The 18,453-nt window shown below is 41.8% G+C and overlaps 1 protein-coding gene across 1 annotated transcript in view; it reads left to right on the top strand.

Annotated features, from left to right (window-relative positions):
- Positions 1 to 18,453, top strand: part of bcar3 (BCAR3 adaptor protein, NSP family member) — a 41,097-nt gene that overhangs the window by 6,527 nt on the left and 16,117 nt on the right. Inside the window, exons 2-4 of the mRNA XM_056414018.1 lie at positions 2,500 to 2,695; positions 3,008 to 3,271; positions 8,324 to 8,366. Coding sequence (XP_056269993.1) covers positions 2,508 to 2,695; positions 3,008 to 3,271; positions 8,324 to 8,366 — 495 coding nt within the window. The 5' untranslated portion in view covers positions 2,500 to 2,507. The remainder of the gene's footprint in view (positions 1 to 2,499; positions 2,696 to 3,007; positions 3,272 to 8,323; positions 8,367 to 18,453) is intronic.

Here is an 18,453-nt window from a genome sequence, read left to right as displayed (position 1 = left end):
CTTCTTGGCCTGATTGCCAAGACAAAAGCAATTTCATCTGGTTGAATACCACTAATGAGGAAATAATTGATTTGCTTTCAGTGAACATGGTGAAACTAATTCCCAACATTGACAACTGGTCGTCTACCCTTGAAATCCAATATTGTTTAACCAGGAGCGGCCTCGATCGCCTCGATTCTAAACATTACCTCTTCTTCAGGGCGACCGACACAACCACACAGTTTCCTCTGCAGCCTACTTTCCATGATCGTTGTCAGCTTGTCCGAACAGAGACACAATAACAAACACGAGCGTAGTTGTTCGTGTCAGATTCTTTGCTACGATGAGATTAGAAACAGGGAGGGCTTGTGGAATCTCATATCATCCAGTCTACCAACATGTCCGTCAGCTGGGGGTATTTTAGTTTGTACAGTATGACTAACTGCTGCATGCTGAGGGATTAAGCGTCACATGATGGTGTGCTGTCCAGTCATCATCAGGGCAGGGGAATTTATCAAGAACCTGGTAACCTCCATGTTTTCCATCGCTGCCAACCTATCTGTCCAGGTCAACTTAAACTTAAACGTTATTACATTCGGCATTTTACATACATACATACACATGCATGAAATCTGGTCTCTTTGCATTCTAGGAGCAGTGGGCTGCTGTGAAGCCCCTGGGGAGCAACTGGGGGTTCAATGTCTTGCTCAAGGACACATGCATACGTTGGGGAGGCGCAAGTCATCATACAGTACAGTTCATGTACAGTTGTTATATCCGCTTGTCTGTTTGTCTGACGAAATCAAGCTTACTAGCGAACACAGTCGGTGCTGCTTCTTGTTACCACGTTTTGAAAAGTCTGGAGAAGAAGCTGGTTTAAAGAGCCATGCTGGTATTCAAAGAACTTGAAGCATTTATCGTGACATTGAGAGTCTGTTGATACTGAAGCAGAAGGTGAGACCTCTGTTCTCTTCCCACATCGTCTGGTGAAATTCGTAATGGCTTTGAGCCAAGCATCATGTAAGAACTACAACTCCTGGACGGTCTGTTTAACGCCAGTCTTTATTCCAGTCAGTGTTATGGCTTGGGAAGTTGACAAGTCATCCTACCTGTACAGTGTTACTAAAAACTTATAGATACAATATATATATATATATATATATATATATATATATATACACTACCGTTAAAAACTTTGGGGTCACCCAGACAATTTCGTGTCTTCCATGAAAACTCACACTTTTATTTATCAAATGAATTGAACATTTCATAGAAAATATAGTCAAGACATTGACAAGGTTAGAAATAATGATTAATATTTGAAGTATGAATTTTGTTCTTCAAACTTCAAGCTCAAAGGAAGGCCAGTTGTATAGCTTATATCACCAGAATAACTGTTTTCAGCTGTGCTTGCATAATTGCACGGGTTTTCTAATCAGACATTAGTCTTCTAAGGCGATTAGCAAACACAATGTACCATTCGAACACTGGAGTGGTAGTTGATGGAAATGGGCCTCTATACACCTATGGAGATATTTCATTAGAAACCAGACACTTCCACCTAGAATATTAATTTACCACATTAACAATGTATAGTGTGTATTTTTGATTAATTTAATGTTATCTTTATTGAAAAAACAGTGCTTTTCTTTGAAAAATAAAGACATTTCTAAGTGACCCCAAACTTTTGAACGGTAGTGTATATATATATATATATATATATATATTTGTGTTGCTTTGTACACATTTTATTAATATTGATCTAGAATTGTTTAAGTATCGTTGGAAATATCTCTTTCGAAAACGTTCACAAAAATATTGTGATAACATCAATTCTTAACTAATCGTGCAGTAATGGGGGCAGTGTCTTTTACTTCAATTTGACAAAAACAAAGAAAAGTACGTTTTGTGTATGGTTTTACCGTACACAAATCTTTTTGTAAAATTTGTTTATTTTATGTAAACAACACATACACTAAAATGGCAGATTTTGTGTGTGTTTGCCTGCATGCATACAGCTAGATTTCCATTACTTCATTAAAACTACTGGTTTAATGTTAAGTAATGAGAAGCTGTATTTCGCTCCAGGCAAAGAGTTGGTGTAGACTTGGTGTGCAAACTGATGTGCAGTATGTGAGCCTTGTGAGTGTATCGGTGGTGGTGATGGAGCCACCTGTTGAACTGGATCATGTGTCACAATATTTCATCTCAGTGAGTACGTCAGTGTGTGTTTGTGTGTTTCAGATCGTATGTCTTTTCAGAGATGCATTACAGAGTATTGCACTTATCATGGTTACATAACTGTGTATTGGACTGTATGTTAGGTTATATCACACCCTGTAATTCACTTACTTCTTACTTTATGCATTTATAACCTTAATAAAATTATTTAAAAGCTTTATAAGAAAAGTAATGTTTCAGTGGAAGGACTCAGATCAGCGATTCAAATCCAGAGCTTTGAGGAGCTGGTTAGCAGGACTCAAGACCAATAAGTCTGATGTTTTTTTATATGCGTTCCAGAGTTGAGGATGATGGCAGAGGGGCGTTTTGCCAGTCTGCCCAGGTCCCTCCATGCACACCACTCCCTGGGAGGAGGCCCTGCACACTCTGGAGTCCCCTCCAACTCCCTGGGTGTCCCAAGCAGCAACACTTGCTCTTCCAGGGGGCTCCAGGACTCCCTCGCCTCCTCCATGGACCTCCTCAGCTCCAGACCTGGGTGAGTTAGCAGACCAACACTGGCTCAAAACAGGTCTTCAAAGACTCTGAGCAGGATTCACAATCTGCAATCGCTGAATATGTCAGTCTGTGTACAGTAAGCAGCATCAAAAGCCTTCGATGAAGTGGTTGACAACATCAAATGTATGCTTTGTATCGACTTGTTCAAAGTTTGAAGAGGATAAGATCTCAACTGGAAGGTTATTGTTCTCAAAGTATAGAGTCTTCTCAAAGGTGCAGGGTGTTTTAACTTACTCCGATGCTTTATTTAGTCCTATTCTTTTTTCCCGCTGGGTCATTTGCCCACCCCCAGTCTCCCTCCAGGGCAGGGCAGCGGCCTATCAGAGCTGTCCACTTCTTCCTACCAGCCAGTCTCCATTCACGGAACTCTGCCTCGACGCAAGAGAGGTGGAACCAGCCTCACCCACGGAAACTACACGTGGGACCCCAGAGCCAATCAAACTCAACAGACACCTTGGGGGAAATCACTGGTCCCTGCACATGCCCATCAACACGCCCATCAACCCATGACTTCTCCGCTGGTCCAAAACATCATCGACGACTGTCATGGTTACAGGTAAACACATGAATATGCCCATGTTGTTCTCTTTATTGATAAACAGAACTACATTTCCGATATGTACAATTGTGACTTTGTCGTCACGGTTCATAGTAAATGTCAATGCAGTAACCTTTTCTACATTGCTTTACCTATAATTATTGACTAAAGGGTGACACAATTCAAGTTATACTCCCACGAAAATGTTCCTTTTCCAAGGAAATTCTCAGTCAACCAACACTCGACTTACCGATACGTTCTCCACCAAGAATCACACAAAAGCACCACTTTAAATCTTGTTTTGACCAAAGATGTGCTCAAAAGATTCCTGTAAATAAGTCATTCAGCCTGAAAAAAGAGAGACAATTCGACTAACTACATCAACTCAGACCAAGACGACCAATTATATGGTTTTATAGCTTAGACAAAGTTTGGAGTTGCACAGAGAAAGAGCCCCGAGGGGGTGGAGGAGTTAGCTCAACTTCAGAGGGAACACACACACCTTATTCCACACCACCTCCTCCCATCTTTCCATCTTTAGTGTCGAGTTACGACAGACAGTATCTGATGTAGCCAGCTGTGTGTGGGTGCGTGTGCGTAGCCCCCAGTAGTTTGGTTACCTTTGTAGGTCAGGGTGTGGCAGGACAGATCACAGTCGACTGTGAGCTCTTTGTCTACCCTCTCCATCTTTCTGCCTCCATGCTGGATACATTTCACACACACGCTGACATACAGCAGGACAATTTGTCCAGGTCAGATTCAAGCAGTGCAGGTGGCGAAATAATGAACAGGTTCATTCTCTCACGCTGGTTCATTTCTAATGCAGTTCTATGGGTATTGTGTCCTTCGGCTGCTTCTACTTTGAACATGTCAAAAAATAAGATGAGAATCAAAAGTGTTTCTTTATGTTCCTACAATGCATCACTCGAAATAAAGATTGCTTTCTGTTGCTGATTCTTGGCTAGAGGGTGCAGTTCTTTATAAGCTAATATTGGCCTGACTTCAAGCAGCCTGAAGTTCAGAGGGCAGCACTTGGTAATAATTGAATTCACCTACTAATGGCCTCACGACTACAAACAAGACCCGTGTATGCAAGCAATTAATCTCACTGGGTCCATCGTTTTTTGATCGCTTTGTTTAACTTAATGAAAATCAACTTCTTGGTCCTCAGTGAAAAGTTTTCCTTAAAAAATAAGTGTTATTGTTATTTCACAGGGTATATCTTCATCAACGGAAAAATACGGATTATAATTCTTAGCTCTTCCCATGAAATCTTTCCCCATGGTTCACGTCAAGTCGGGATAGTTAAACATTTGAGATTTTGGCCATAATATGTGATATCGTTAAGAAGTAAAAACGAAAAACGATATGTCATGTGTGTCATAAAACATTTCTTAAAGCAACATGAAGCATTATACAATTAAAAACTATCTCCCAGCTCACTGTTTTGAAACACAGTCACAGTTGAGTTTTCCATAAGTGTGTAACCACTGGTCGGTCTTGACTTTCCATTGCTCATGCTGTCAGCTGACCTATGACCCCTGACCTTATGTTGCACTAGCCTCTGATTGGTCAGTTTGTCTCCCTGTTGACCTCCGCGGGCAGCTCAGCAGACCACCAAGGGAGGAGGAGGAGGAGGAGGAGTAGCGCAAAGAGGAATGAGAAGGAAAGAGAGTGACTTTTCATTTCCTCAACACTTAGATGCTCTAGAAAACGACTCCATTTATCTGTTGATTGTGTTTGGATCAAATTCCTTTCATTTGATGTCAAATCAGACGGATAGCTTCAATGTATTTCTTACTAGCAGTACGCAGTTATTTGATTACATTCTCTTTTCGATTGCAAAATATGTATATGTTAATGAACTAAAGATGCAAACATGTTCATACCTGATGATTTGTTGCCCTAGTGGCAGCCCTGACAGAAAAACCAGCAGGTTGCTTTTGTGCCGCAACTAAAAAGAGGACGTGAGCTGCAGTGGCATGGGGTCAACAGAGACTCACCTCCAGATGGAAAACCAAGTGCTGTGTGTTGGATTCGGGGGCATCGACTGCAACCAACTAAATCGAGTCCCGTGTGCCAAGCGCAAAAACACAAATGCCCCCATAGAGAGTTGGTTTGTCCCTTCTAGACTACCGTAGCAACATGGCGGCCGGCTCCGTAAAGAGGACCGACTTTGGATGTAGATCTACTGAAGGTAGATCCTCCCTGCCAGTTTGCAATCATTTACTATAACTGAGCTTTAATATGTATTTAATACATTGCTCGGGTGTTCCCTGAGCTGCTAGACAACTTGTTTGAATGTTCTTACAGCTCCTCAGTTTTTCAGATTTAAGTTTACATATTCAAAACCTTGTGAGGAGAAATTAGCATTTATTGTGAAAATGGAATTTATAGTGTGGATTGGATACAAGCTAATAACAGCAAATACTGCCTTTGCACTGAGTCTGGATCTTCATGATGAAAACACACTGACCTCTGTAGGCCGCCTGCAGACCTGCATGCTGCTCATGAGCTCTCTCCTTTGCTTATCTCTCTCTCTCTCTCTCTCTCTCTCCCTCTCCCTCTCTCTTGCTTGCTCCTACACACAGAAATATGGTGCAGTCCCTCGCTCCGGCCAGCTGTGGTCGTGCTGAGTATTGTGTGGTGAAGCACAAAGAACAACAGTAGCCATAAAAAGACTGTGGCGAGTGCAGCCTGCTTCTGCCCTCCCTACTTGAGTTTTTTTCCCTTCTCACTCCCTTCCACTCTGTCTGTCCTCAGAGCGCAGAGCTGTGCAGGTCAGGTTTGTGGTCGGAGAAGCAGAACAATCCGGTGTCTGATGCTGTTTCAGCAATATGGGCAGAAAATGGCAAAGTTAGCTCGTGTATCTCACTCTCACTATACTCTGCTCCGCGCTGCTTACGAAATGTTATCAGGGAGAGTAAAGATTTGTCATCCGCCACTTGACGACATGGGTTTAAACACAGGGAATCTCCAGGGCTGCCGCTCAGTTCGTGAGCTCGACCTTTGACCTCCACGAGGAGAAACAGGAATTTCCCTCAGTCGTAGCACATTCAGCTCCAGGAGCGTTCAGCTGGGTGTTGTCCGGTATGTGGGGATTCTCATCGCACGCACCTCAGACAGGGTTACGAGGGCCAGGTGGTCGGGGTGGTGAAGGTTTTGGGGGCAAACAAAGGTCGAGCCAATAAAGCAACACATGCAACTGCAATACCTGAGGTCAGGGTCAAACTGAATGTCTGATTCTCATTTACATTCGCACTTCCTCCTCCTCGTCCTCCCCCTTCTCTTCATCGTTTGTCTTTTTCATTCTCGGCAGTGGTGAAGATCTATGAGCACCTTTCTCTCCTGACTATGCAAACCACGAATAACAGCTGTTTTCTGATGCACCAATCAATTGCTTTTATTTTATTATTCTTTTTAAGCCTTATCCATGCAGCCTTTCATATGGCACTAACAAGTGTCAGAACAAAATTAAATACAACACAAACCATTGTAATAAATCACCTTGGTCTTGGAACATTGTGATTTAAATTCTCAAATATTTTCTAGACTAACCCACCCAAAAACTGGAAAAAGAGGAATTTGATAATGATAATTTTAGTTCCAGCTCTAATAATGAATCTTAGATGTTTAGAACGTAAACTACAATCTGCAGAGCACTTTCACAGAAGCTAATAGTATTGAATGGGAAAAAGCGATCAGGATTTCCCAGTTGTTCTGGAAGCAACGACAGATGTGCCAACTGGGGTGTCAGGATATGTTGGATGAGGGATGTTTGGACCTGGAACTGGACCGGTTGCCGTATACCGAGCGCCCTCGGCTCTGCAAAGGGAAATCCTGCTGTCGACCCTGAGGTTGATGGAGAGGCCTCAGCACTCCGCCCTCTAGGAATAATCACCATACGTTGATGTGAATGGAGGCTTCTGTTTAGTTACATCACTTAATCCCACTCATTATTTGGGGCCACATTAAACTGAGAGGGCTGAACGTATTTGGTTTGGTAATCAATGGACTGTGCTAATATTCCCGTGGGAACACCAGTGTCGGCTTAAAGGATTTAAACTACCAACCTTGGTAACGTAGTCAAGGATTTGAGCTAATTACCTCTTTCGCTGAGCCCCTGGCGTAAGCCTCCTGTAGAGAGACGTAGAGCTGCATTTATACGCACACATAACACATATTTAAGGCAACGATGGAGAGCGATGGAAATGAATAGAGGCATTCTTTCAAGATGTGAGGGTCTCATGTTGCTCAAAACAAACACAAAGGCAAAATACAAATGCCCGAAAATGTTTTCTGTGTTTTTAAACCTTGACACAAAAGTCAAAAATGAAAAAGCCAATTAAACTGGAGCGAGAGGTTGTTCAGGAAACAGATGACAAACTGACGTCTGACGTCTGATGTGGTTGTTTTGGGATTCCTGAAGGAATCAAAGACATCGTTTTTTAAAGACAAAATGCTGCTCTTTTTACGTGTGTGCTCTAACTTCTCTGTGAAATTGTCAGTGGACTCTGAAGGGCAGGCGTGTGGCTGTGATGTGTGTCATGGTGGGGGAGGAGAGAGTCAGAGAGAGAGGAGAGAGAGAGAGAGAGAGGCCAAGTCAAGCAGGCAGTGAGTGGACATGTTTACCACTGACTGAGAGAAAGAAAAAGTGAAAGACAGACTGCGAATGGGACACAAGGAGAGGGAGTCTGATTTAAAGCAGTTCACTGTGAGGTTTGGTTCCACTCAACTTCTGTTTTTCAGAAAGAAATCTGAATTCAGGACAGCAGTGACATTACAGTCTCCTGTACGCCAGCTTTACAGGACAGCCGTACCTTCTCCGTCTAACATGGACACTCGTTGAAAGCAAAGCGGCACGCCTCCGCTCAAACTGTATCATCTCCTAAAGAAGCTGACAAGAGTTTGGATCTCTGAAGACGCAGCATCAGCACCAGCTTACGGGGGACCCACCTGGACGTGACCCAACCAGCTCAGCAGTTTATTTGCAACAGGAACGGAAGAGAGGAACCGCAGTAGAAGGATGTGTTCACTAAACAGGAGCATGTCTCTGTCTGTGTTCCCCAGGGAGCCCGCTGCCGGCCCGGATGCCACGGTGGACTACGTGAAGGTAGGAACCACGAGTGTGCTTGTTTCCTATTTACTTGTTACACAGACCAAACTACCACAGAAGCTGCCACCGGCAGCATTTCATGTGCAGCACAGCCACAAGTTTCCATTTGATTCAGTAAATTATCCTTGTCGTCGGTGCAAGTCTTGTTACGTAGTTGGAAGGAGTGTTGGAGGTACTGGCACGCAGTACCAATATCTGTGGTATAAGTAATACTTCTAGTTATTTAAAACCACAACTATTCCACTCAAAAAATTTTTTTTTTTCTTCAGTCTTTGCTTGGTTAAATTTAGTTTGAGACATTTAGTAGAAATCTGAGAAAAGTGATTGCATGCATCGCCATCCGCGACTGAATGGGCTGAAACTGGACGTGAAATGATATTCATAAGTTTGTGCACGGTTCAATGTGAACATCATTCATGGGAGACGTTCATCCAATCACCCCTGGGCTACGAGGATAATTTGCCTGTTAAATCATAGGTCTGCCACTGTGCTTAAGCTGTCACACGGTTGTAAATCATATTTAGAAACACACACACACACACACACACACACACCACCTGAGCCCCCCTCTAAAAGGGCATTACGGAGAAGTCATCATTCCCTTATTCACTTATGTCACAATATCATCGAGTTGACGTACAATATGTACATCACATCCCTCTCAGTGTACGTCTTGGCCTTGTTTCTTCTACTCAACCTGAACAGCTTCTACTTAATTATTAGGGGAAATCCATGTAATCTAGGCAAATATTAAATACACAATACATACATAGATGAAATGATGAACTTTTTTAACCCTTGTGTTGCCTTCGGGTCATTTTGACCCGAATCAATATTACACCCTCCCCCCGCCTTAGGATTAATTTGACCCCATTCAATGTTTAATGTCGGTGTTCTTTCGGTAGTCAACAAACAAACATAAAGTGCCTCACACTTAAACTTGGAAAACAATATTAATTCTAATAATTTTCTGGAGGTTTTAATTGCTGGCGTCAAATTGAGCCCAAAGGGTAAAATATGTTAGTAAATATAAAGGTAACAGGAGGGTGAAACATTGAATCGGGTCAAAATGACCCATAGGCGGGGGGAGGGTGTAATATTGATTCGGGTCAAAATGACCCGAAGGCAACACAAGGGTTAATACAAACCCAAATTGTTTTCACATAACTGTGAGTATCACACGCTGTGATGCACTGAAAATTGGCTCCAAATACTGAAACAAACTAAGATAATAGTAGTCGTTTATATATTTTGCAATCCAATATCATTTATTGTGTTTGTTAATATATTTATGCAGAAATTCAGTTTTGGATTCAGTGCTGTAACTGAAAATGTCACAAGCTTGATAATCTTTCTCTCCATGTGACGACAAATGAAATGCAAACAGAATGAAAGCTCTGCATAAACCTCTGATTCACAAAGTGAAGCTAAACCATGACTATAACCATTGTTACCTTCGCATTGAAAATGCCGGAAGGTTATGTTTTGATCGCCGTGTATTTATTTATTTATTTATTTATTTATTTGTATGCGTGTTATTCGCAAAACTCAAAAAGTATTGAACCGAATTGCATGAAATTTGGTGGGATGATTGTTTATTATCCGGGGACCAGTTGATTAGATTTTTGGATCGATCGGGTCAAAGGTCAAAGGTCATGAACAGGTCAAAATCTTTCGCAGAACTCAAAAAGTATTGAACCGAATCGCATGAAATTTGGTGGGATGATTGGTTATTATCCGGGGACCAGTTGATTAGATTTTGGGATTGATCGGGTCAAAGGTCAAGGTCAAAGGTCATGAACAGGTCAACTCTTCTTGAATCACATGGAATTTGGTGGGATGATTGGTTATTATCCGGGGACCATTTGATTAGATTTTGGGATCAATCGGGTCAAAGGTCAAGGTCAAGGTCACAGAAAGGTCAAAATCTTTTTTTTACCATAGCACGATACATTTTTGTCCAATTGGCATGCAACTAATGCCAAAATGTTCATAATTCAATGCCCAATCTTGTGATATGCGAAGGTATGCGCTCTACCGAGTGCCCGTTCTAGTTTATTTATGTATTTATTTATTTATATGCGTGTTACTCGCATAACTAAAAAAGTATTAAACCGAATCGCATGAAATTTGGTGGGATGATTGGTTATTATCCGGGGACCATTTGATTAGATTTTGGGATCGATCGGGTTAAAGGTCAAGGTCATGAAAAGGTCAAAATCTTCTTTTTACCATAGCACGGTCAATTTTTATCCAATTGGCATGCAACTAATGCCAAAATGTTCATAATTCAATGCCCAATCTTGTGATATGCGAAGGTATGCGCTCTACCGAGTGCCCATTCTAGTTTAAACAATATTCACTCCACGTAACTAGACCAAGGCAAAGTAGTCCTAACTACACAAACGGTGCGGACTCAGATGGTACTTCCATATTTCTTCTCTCTTTCACTCTTTCACTCCTCTCTTCTCCATCATCCACTGCTCCCCCTTTCCCATCCAGCACTCCTTTCCATCTATTAGCTCATACGTTTGGATGCTGACACCTCAGTCTGAAAAGCAAACTCAGTCCTTCCCACGAGAACATGGAGGAGCTAACCACACACACACACACACACACACACACACAGACATAGAGAGACTCAAACCTGCACTCCCACACACTCAACTCTGCGCACACACACACATGCACAAACAGTACTTGTGTGTATTACTTTGGTCAAGTTAGGGTTGTGTGCCAGTGTCAACAGAGAGAGAGAAAGAGAGTGTGTGTGAGTGCGTGTGTGTGTGTGTGTCGACCACAAATGAAGCTACAGTATCCCAGGTATTATATAATATGTGTGAACGTATTGCTTTCAGCTGTGGTACTCCAGGTGTGTTTGCATTTCCACTGTGGAAACACACACAGATGTCCATGCAAACACACACACACACACACGCACACAGACTGCAACAGACAGTACAAACTGTGTCATCAAAAGTACAGGATCTGTGCAGTGAGCCTTGCATTGTTGCGATCTGGCCATCGATCATATCCAGTAATGTGAGGGATGGATGGATGCAGGAGAACAATTGCATAAAGAGATCCCTCTCTTGTTTTACTGTAAGCCTGTTTCTCTCCTTGTGGTCTCATTTCCCAAGCTGATGTCTAAATTCAGTTTTGTGTCTGATTTGCTGCCCTCACTGAAATGAAACAACATCACAAATTACAATGTAGCGCCTGTTTTAGACCGTGGGTTGAATGTAAAAGTTGTTAAGTAAATACACACATGTATGGAGCCGATTATACTCAACATACAATGCAGACAATTAGCATCCAAACTGATGTGTCGCCAGATATTAGGTTCCTATAGAACACATGTACTAATCAGTGAGGCTCACGGAGGTAAAGTTGCTACAGTTGTTGGGAAAAGCCGGCAGAGTCAAGTCTGTGAGGGGAGTTAGGGACGAGGATTGGAAATGAAATCAGAGAAATGAAACCCAGACTAAACAGAATAGCTGAAAACCTTGATGAATTATGCTAAGTTTATATTTTTGGCAACCATAAATAGACTTTAAAATGGTCTAGTGAAGACAATACTTTCGGCTACAACAGGTGGTACTAGAACACTCCATATTTTCAATATTCTGTGATAATAAATTGCCTCATTGTGAAAAGAGACATATGAAAAGAAAGACAGAAAGAGAGTCTGATCCTCTGTAGTTCAGAGTGAACACAACTCTTCTTTGACAGACTTCTCTAAGACTCTCTCTCTTTTGCTCATTCTCTTTTATTCCCACTCCGTCTTTGACTGGAAAACATCAAGTTGCTCAAGACACAATAATGCTCTGTGTCTATGTGTGTGTGCACTCAAAAAAACTATTCAAGCCCTTCTTAGAGGTGACACATTTAAATATTGTTTGATACATTTAAATAAATCAATTACAAAACGAAGATATTTATATTGAATGGGTGTAACACAAAATTTATGAATACTTTCATTTTTAGATTTATTTAGGTTACACTCACAAAAACGATTCAAGGCCTTCTTCGAGGTGACACATTTAAATATTGTTTGATACATTTAAATAAATCAATTCCAAAAATTGATATTTATATTTAATGGGTGTAACACAACATGTATGAATACTTTCATTCATTAGATTTATTTAGGTTCGATGGTGTGCATATCAACTCAAAATATATGTGTTTCATTGGGGACTACCGTTTGCGCATGCGCCAGCTGAAAATCAGTTGTTTACATGAGGTGAAGACACTTTCATGGCTGTACGGTGATGTAGTGGCTAGCACTGTTGCCTTACAGCCGGATGGCTGTGGGTTCAATTCCCAGTCGGGGCGTTCCTTCTGTGTGGAGTTTGCATATTTTGTTAGTTAGTTTATATTTTGAGTTGGACAAACACAAATTAATTTAATTTAATGAATATCGTTATTTTATTTTAGATGTATTTGATACAAATGAGTTGGACTAACTTAATTACATTTTATTGCACTGATGTGCTAAATTTGAGTTGGAGTTGCATATAATTATTATTGGATGGAAAACCTGCCAACAATTTAATTGAGTTCATCCAATGAGTCATTTCTTTGAGTGTGGTCGTGGATTGCAAAAGCGTTCAACTCCCAAAGTGATGACATTTAAAAGCTTAGCGTACACACACACACACACACTCTCACAAACAAACACACACACACATAGTTTAGTGATCAAAGCTGTATTTCAAGAGTTTACTTACTTAAATGAATACATCTCTAAAATGATCAGATAGCCTTGATGTGCCGGAAGGTCGAGATGAACTCTGGTACACTCTAGTGGTCAGATTACGGTACTACAGTATTAGACAGACCCCCACAGCTGGATACGGATCAGGGGTCATAAAACCAGTTAGAAGTCCAAACAGCAGTGAGACATTCAACAGGATCATTGCACCAGTCGGTCAGCAGGACTTTAAATAGAGGGACATCCAAGAAGATTGCTTATGCACTTTATATAATGTACTCAATAAAAAAAAGTTTCCTTCATTTTAAACAAGAGCAAGTACTAAATAACTTTAATTATTATTTGTAGGAACCCGTGCACTTTCAGTGAAAGAGTCTTTCATTTCTTTATTTATGTATAATATTATTTTTATTATTGTTACTACTGTTTAACCCATGTGTGACTCCATATATTAAGACTCACAGTGTACCCCATGTTTCTGAAGATTATTATCAGAACACAGATGCGTTATTCATCATAACGTCTTGTATAAAGTGTTGGTTTTGGTGAAACGTTCCTCCTACAGAGTGCAATCAATTTGTATTTCCACGCTGAGTTTTGGGATTTCTTTTAATAGATAATCTCAAAATAGGTAAAAGAAAAATGTAAAAAAACTATCAACAAAACCTAAACAAATGTGCATTCTCTCAATATGCTTTTGGGTTATTCCAAGTCCTAGTTTAAGTGTAAGCTAATATTATCACAAGTAAAATTCCCCATGATGAAATATAGAAAATCTGTGATATTCAATTCTGTTCTAGAAACCATTTTCATATGCTTTTCATCTCTGTATAACATTGTTACTTAGATGTACACTGAATCCCCAAAATAACTCGTGGATTTTATTTCTCTTTTACCCACCAACGCACACATTTGTATCGACGTGTTGATCGCTCGCACAGCGGAGGCGTCACGTTGCACAAATCAATACGACTGTCACGAGATCGCAGTCCATTACTGATCGATGACCCATCTCACACACTCAGACTCACCCAGGGGGCTCAACAGCAGTGTCACTGAGAGTGTGTCAGGAAGTCAGGGATGTGTTCAAAGCCCTGATATTTATTTGATTTTGAAGACTGTTGGAAAGTTGTGAAAATTTGAGAACATGAAATATTCTCTTGCATGCTTTACTCGTATGTGTTTAATAGTTGTCACCAGACATTATTAAAATATTATTACAAAACACCAGTGGCAGTGAGAGAGTAGTCTACAAGCATGTTGTCCTCAAGTAGAAGTTATGTTATACCTAAAATACATTTTACTCATGGAAAAGTAATTGTAAGAAAAGAGTATTTGTTGTAACACAAAAAAAGGGTTTAGTTAAATTGAACAAGGAAACGTTTCTGCATTATGGGTATGATGATGACACGACTGGTATCACCATTTCTCTCTTATCAGCTCCACTGTGCAATAAAGTACCGAAAAAACAAACCTACACATTTAATATGACCAGATAATCGTTTCCTCTCCCTTGCAATGTAACTTGCTGAAGTCTCTGAAACAGCTCTGCTCTCTTTAGTTCATTTGAAAGAAACAACAAACAGATAGAAATAGAAAACATAGAACCTCAGCGCGCCGATTTCTGTCCCTCATTGTTTTTCCAGAGCATTCCTGGAGCGACGGATATGTGTATTTTAAGGTGGACATTTAGCCTAGCCGGTGATTTGGGGCTGCTGTGGTTAACAGAAGTGTGTGTGTGTGTGTGTGTGTGTGTGTGTGTGTGTGTTCGTTCCCCAGGGAATGTTCCTCATGTATTTCCTCCGTGGATCCTCAGAGTTCACGTTGTAATTAGAGGCTCCATTTCCTGCGAAAAACTATTCCTTTAACTGGTTGCTGCTGGGGTGTCACCCTCAGTGTGTGTGTGTGTGTGTGTGTGTGTGTGTGTGTGTGTGTTTGACTTAGTGGGAAAGTTGTGGCACTTACTAGTGTGTGGGAGTAATTGCTCAGTAGTCATTAGGTAACTCAAACGGCCAGTTATTTATCAGCGTCTCTGAAAGGACACACACACACACACAGTGTGGGAAATAGGGGGCGGGTCATTTATCTCTCGCGCTCACTATTTATGTTTGTGAATAAATGTTATGCAGTTTGCGCTTTGAAAAGATATTTTTGTGATAATTGCGACTGACAAATAATTGTTTTGTTTTAGAGACCCCACCAAACTTTTCTAATTGAGGATGTCAGAGGTCAGAAGTGTCAATCAAGGGATCTCGGATCCCCGGAGATCCACTGTATTCAGCACACCAACTGTCTGTCAAATATAAGACCTAAATGCCATGAAGTTGAGGTCCATCTGTAAAACATTAACTTGTGATGGCCAGTTTAAATTATGTTATAGACTAAACAATGACTCAACAACATGATTCATGAATAAAGAAAAACGATTAGTTTCAGCCCTAGATGCAAATGATCTTGAGCCCAGGGGAATCAAAAGTTGCAGAGTGATATTTAGGTATTATAAGTTCCCCGTGGCTTATGCAATATATGCACTATTATCTTTGTGCCTTTTGTTTATGCTCTTCCATCCATCACTCATATGTTGTCAAGGGAAAGAGAGAGATTCTAGGCCACTCCCACAGTCCACAGACCATTGGCTCACACTAGATCACATGGGGCTTTCTCTCACCCATATATGGAGCTTGTGGGAGGGGGAGGCAGCAAAGGGGGCGGGGTGGGGGGGGGGGTATCTCCAGAGCAGATTGAGCAACGGAGGGTTCACTCTGCGGGAGGCTGTGGAGGAGGGTGACAGCCACTGTAGTCATCCTGATGGGGGTGCTGGGACCTGAGGTCCACAGGCTGGTTCTCCTGCAGTCTGCAGCTTATTGACATCACATGAGACCTCACTGCAAACGCTATAGCTCACTTTAGCTCCTGGAACTCCTTGATGATCGTGTTCACTGGAAGAGGCCAATAGGAATCATCAATGGACCTGACAGTTTCTGGACATGTAGCCAAGGTGACTAGAGCTGGTATCTACTGCTGAAGTGAGCAGACTGGTTACCACCCGGTTACCCAGTTAGTTGAGTCCAGTTAGTCCTGGAAGTCCAGAAGAGTTAACAAGAATGTCGGAGGGATGCAACCTGAAGACCCTCACAGCCGCTCTGTGCTGCTTCTACCACAATAACCCTGTCATCACTGCAAAGGTGAGACGAAGAGGAGAGTGTGTGTGTGTGTGTGTTTTCAGCCTTTGCTCATCACCTTTATTTCTGCTTTACCCGGTTTAAGTTTGTGTGTGTGTGTGTGTTTGTGTGTGTGTGTGTGTGTGTGTGTGTGCGTGTGTATAGTGCATGAATAACACACTCTGGAGATCTGCTTTAATGCAAGCATGGCTTTTCAGGGCTCCTATTATATGTTGTTGTTGTTGTTGTTGTTTGATGGAGACCGCATGCAGGAAGCTGTGCAGTCCACAGAGAGACATGAGAAGACGACGTTGTTAAGAAGACACATGGCTCCACATTGCTGGGCAAAAAACTATTTTTAAAAGTGCACTTCCAGTCTAATGCCCCTGAATAGTCTTCCTCTTTCCCTCACACTGCTAGATTGAACACTGGGCTTTTATTACCCGGACCAGACGCTCTCATAAATGACCGACTGTGTGTGACTGTGTGTGTGACTGTGTGTGACTGTGTGTGTGTGTGTGTGAGAGATATATAGCCGGCGTCATCCATAACTAGTGCCGGCAGACAGACAGGGCAGTGTGTGATGCTAAGTGTGAGACACAGATAGTTATAGATGCAGAGGTACCAGGACGAGGGCGATGGTCCCCATGAGGATGATCAATGAGTAACTCGGGATAGTTTGTCCTCTTTATGACTTTAGTGAAGTGCATGAACGCCATTACGTTGATTGGATGGCGCAGCCAGCTGAAGTGACAGGCGTTGTCCCCCAGGAGACGAGCCGGTCGCCTCTGTGCCGTCCTGGGCACGGTTACGTCAGCCTGGGCCCACACAGGGAAGCAGATGTGAATGCATGTCGCATGGGATGGGGTCCGCGAGAGAATTGGGAACTAGATTTGTGGTTTTTGTCTCATTTGATTTTGTTTGGTTCATTTAGATTCCCTTCAGTCTTCACTGCAGCTGTTGCTACTCCTCATGCAGGAAATCATTTCTCACCCAGAGACATTTTAAAACATTAATAAAGGAAATGCTATGCCTACTACCAACTATTCATACACTCTGTCATACTCATTGAATGTCTTGTTACTCTGTAATGATTCCTTCTGCACACATGACATCTATTGCTTCTGTCCATCCTGGAGAGGGATCCTCCTCTGTTGCTCTCCTGAAGGTTTCTTCCCGTTTTTCCCTATGAAAGTTTTTTTTGCTACTTTGGGAGTTTTTCCTGATCCGATGTGCGGTCCTGGGACAGGGATGTCGTATTTGTACAGATTATAAAGCCCTCTGAGGCAAATTTGTAATTTGTGATAATGGACTTTACAAAATAAACTGAATTGAATTGAAATGGAGACAGAACTCTCGGCCGATGAAGGCGAGAAGTCCTCAAAGGGTTCAGAAAAATTTACTTTTGAACATGCCTGAAGTCTTTTCTTCCCCTTACCTCATATACTTAACTCACATGACCAAAGAAAGTACTTCAAAGTCAACTCGCTCAGTCAGTGTGCAGCTTTGAGTTCAAACCTTTGAGTCGTCAACAACATTCTGTGTCAGAGAAACTCAAAGAACAATGCTGAAATTAGTACTAGTGGCATAACTAGTGCAGGAAATCTGTAGTTTATGTTGATATTGATCTTTAAGTATTGTCTGGGTTTCTTCCCAGAGAGAATGAATCTGTTCATCTGGGTGTCTTCTTTGACAGCAACACATCTGCATGTGCTATGTGCTGCTGCCTAATCATCGGATCCTCTCTGGCTCTACAATGAGCCTCTGGCGCTGCCTTTTCCTCCATCTTTTCCCCCAACACACTCGGTTCTCTGTGTTTTCTCTATCTCTCTATCTGTGTCTTCCTCATGTCTCTCCATCTGATTCCAAAGAGCCTGGGGTTTTATTCCATTCTCATTTCCCTCGCTCCGGCCTCTTTCTTTACTCCTCCATCTGTCTCTTTGGGAGGCGGCCATTTGTTCGAGGAGAGCACGCTTCTGATTTCTGTTATCAAAACTAACTTGTACTTTAACCAGGAGAGACCGCCGTGGACTCACTTGAATCCCTAACCGGTGTATTAGACTGCAACAGAGGCAAGGATTGAGCGTGCTTATAGCAGCACAGGAAGTCATTGTAAACAACAGATCACACACATCACATCCAAATATACCAGCACTCAAATGCATCTTTAAACCTAAAGCTACAGCCTCCCCCAGGCTCAATTGTT

This window comes from Pseudoliparis swirei, chromosome 5, assembly GCF_029220125.1.
Source record: "Pseudoliparis swirei isolate HS2019 ecotype Mariana Trench chromosome 5, NWPU_hadal_v1, whole genome shotgun sequence".
Classification (NCBI taxonomy): Eukaryota; Metazoa; Chordata; class Actinopteri; order Perciformes; family Liparidae; genus Pseudoliparis; species Pseudoliparis swirei.
This window is presented reverse-complemented; position numbering and strand designations above follow the sequence as displayed.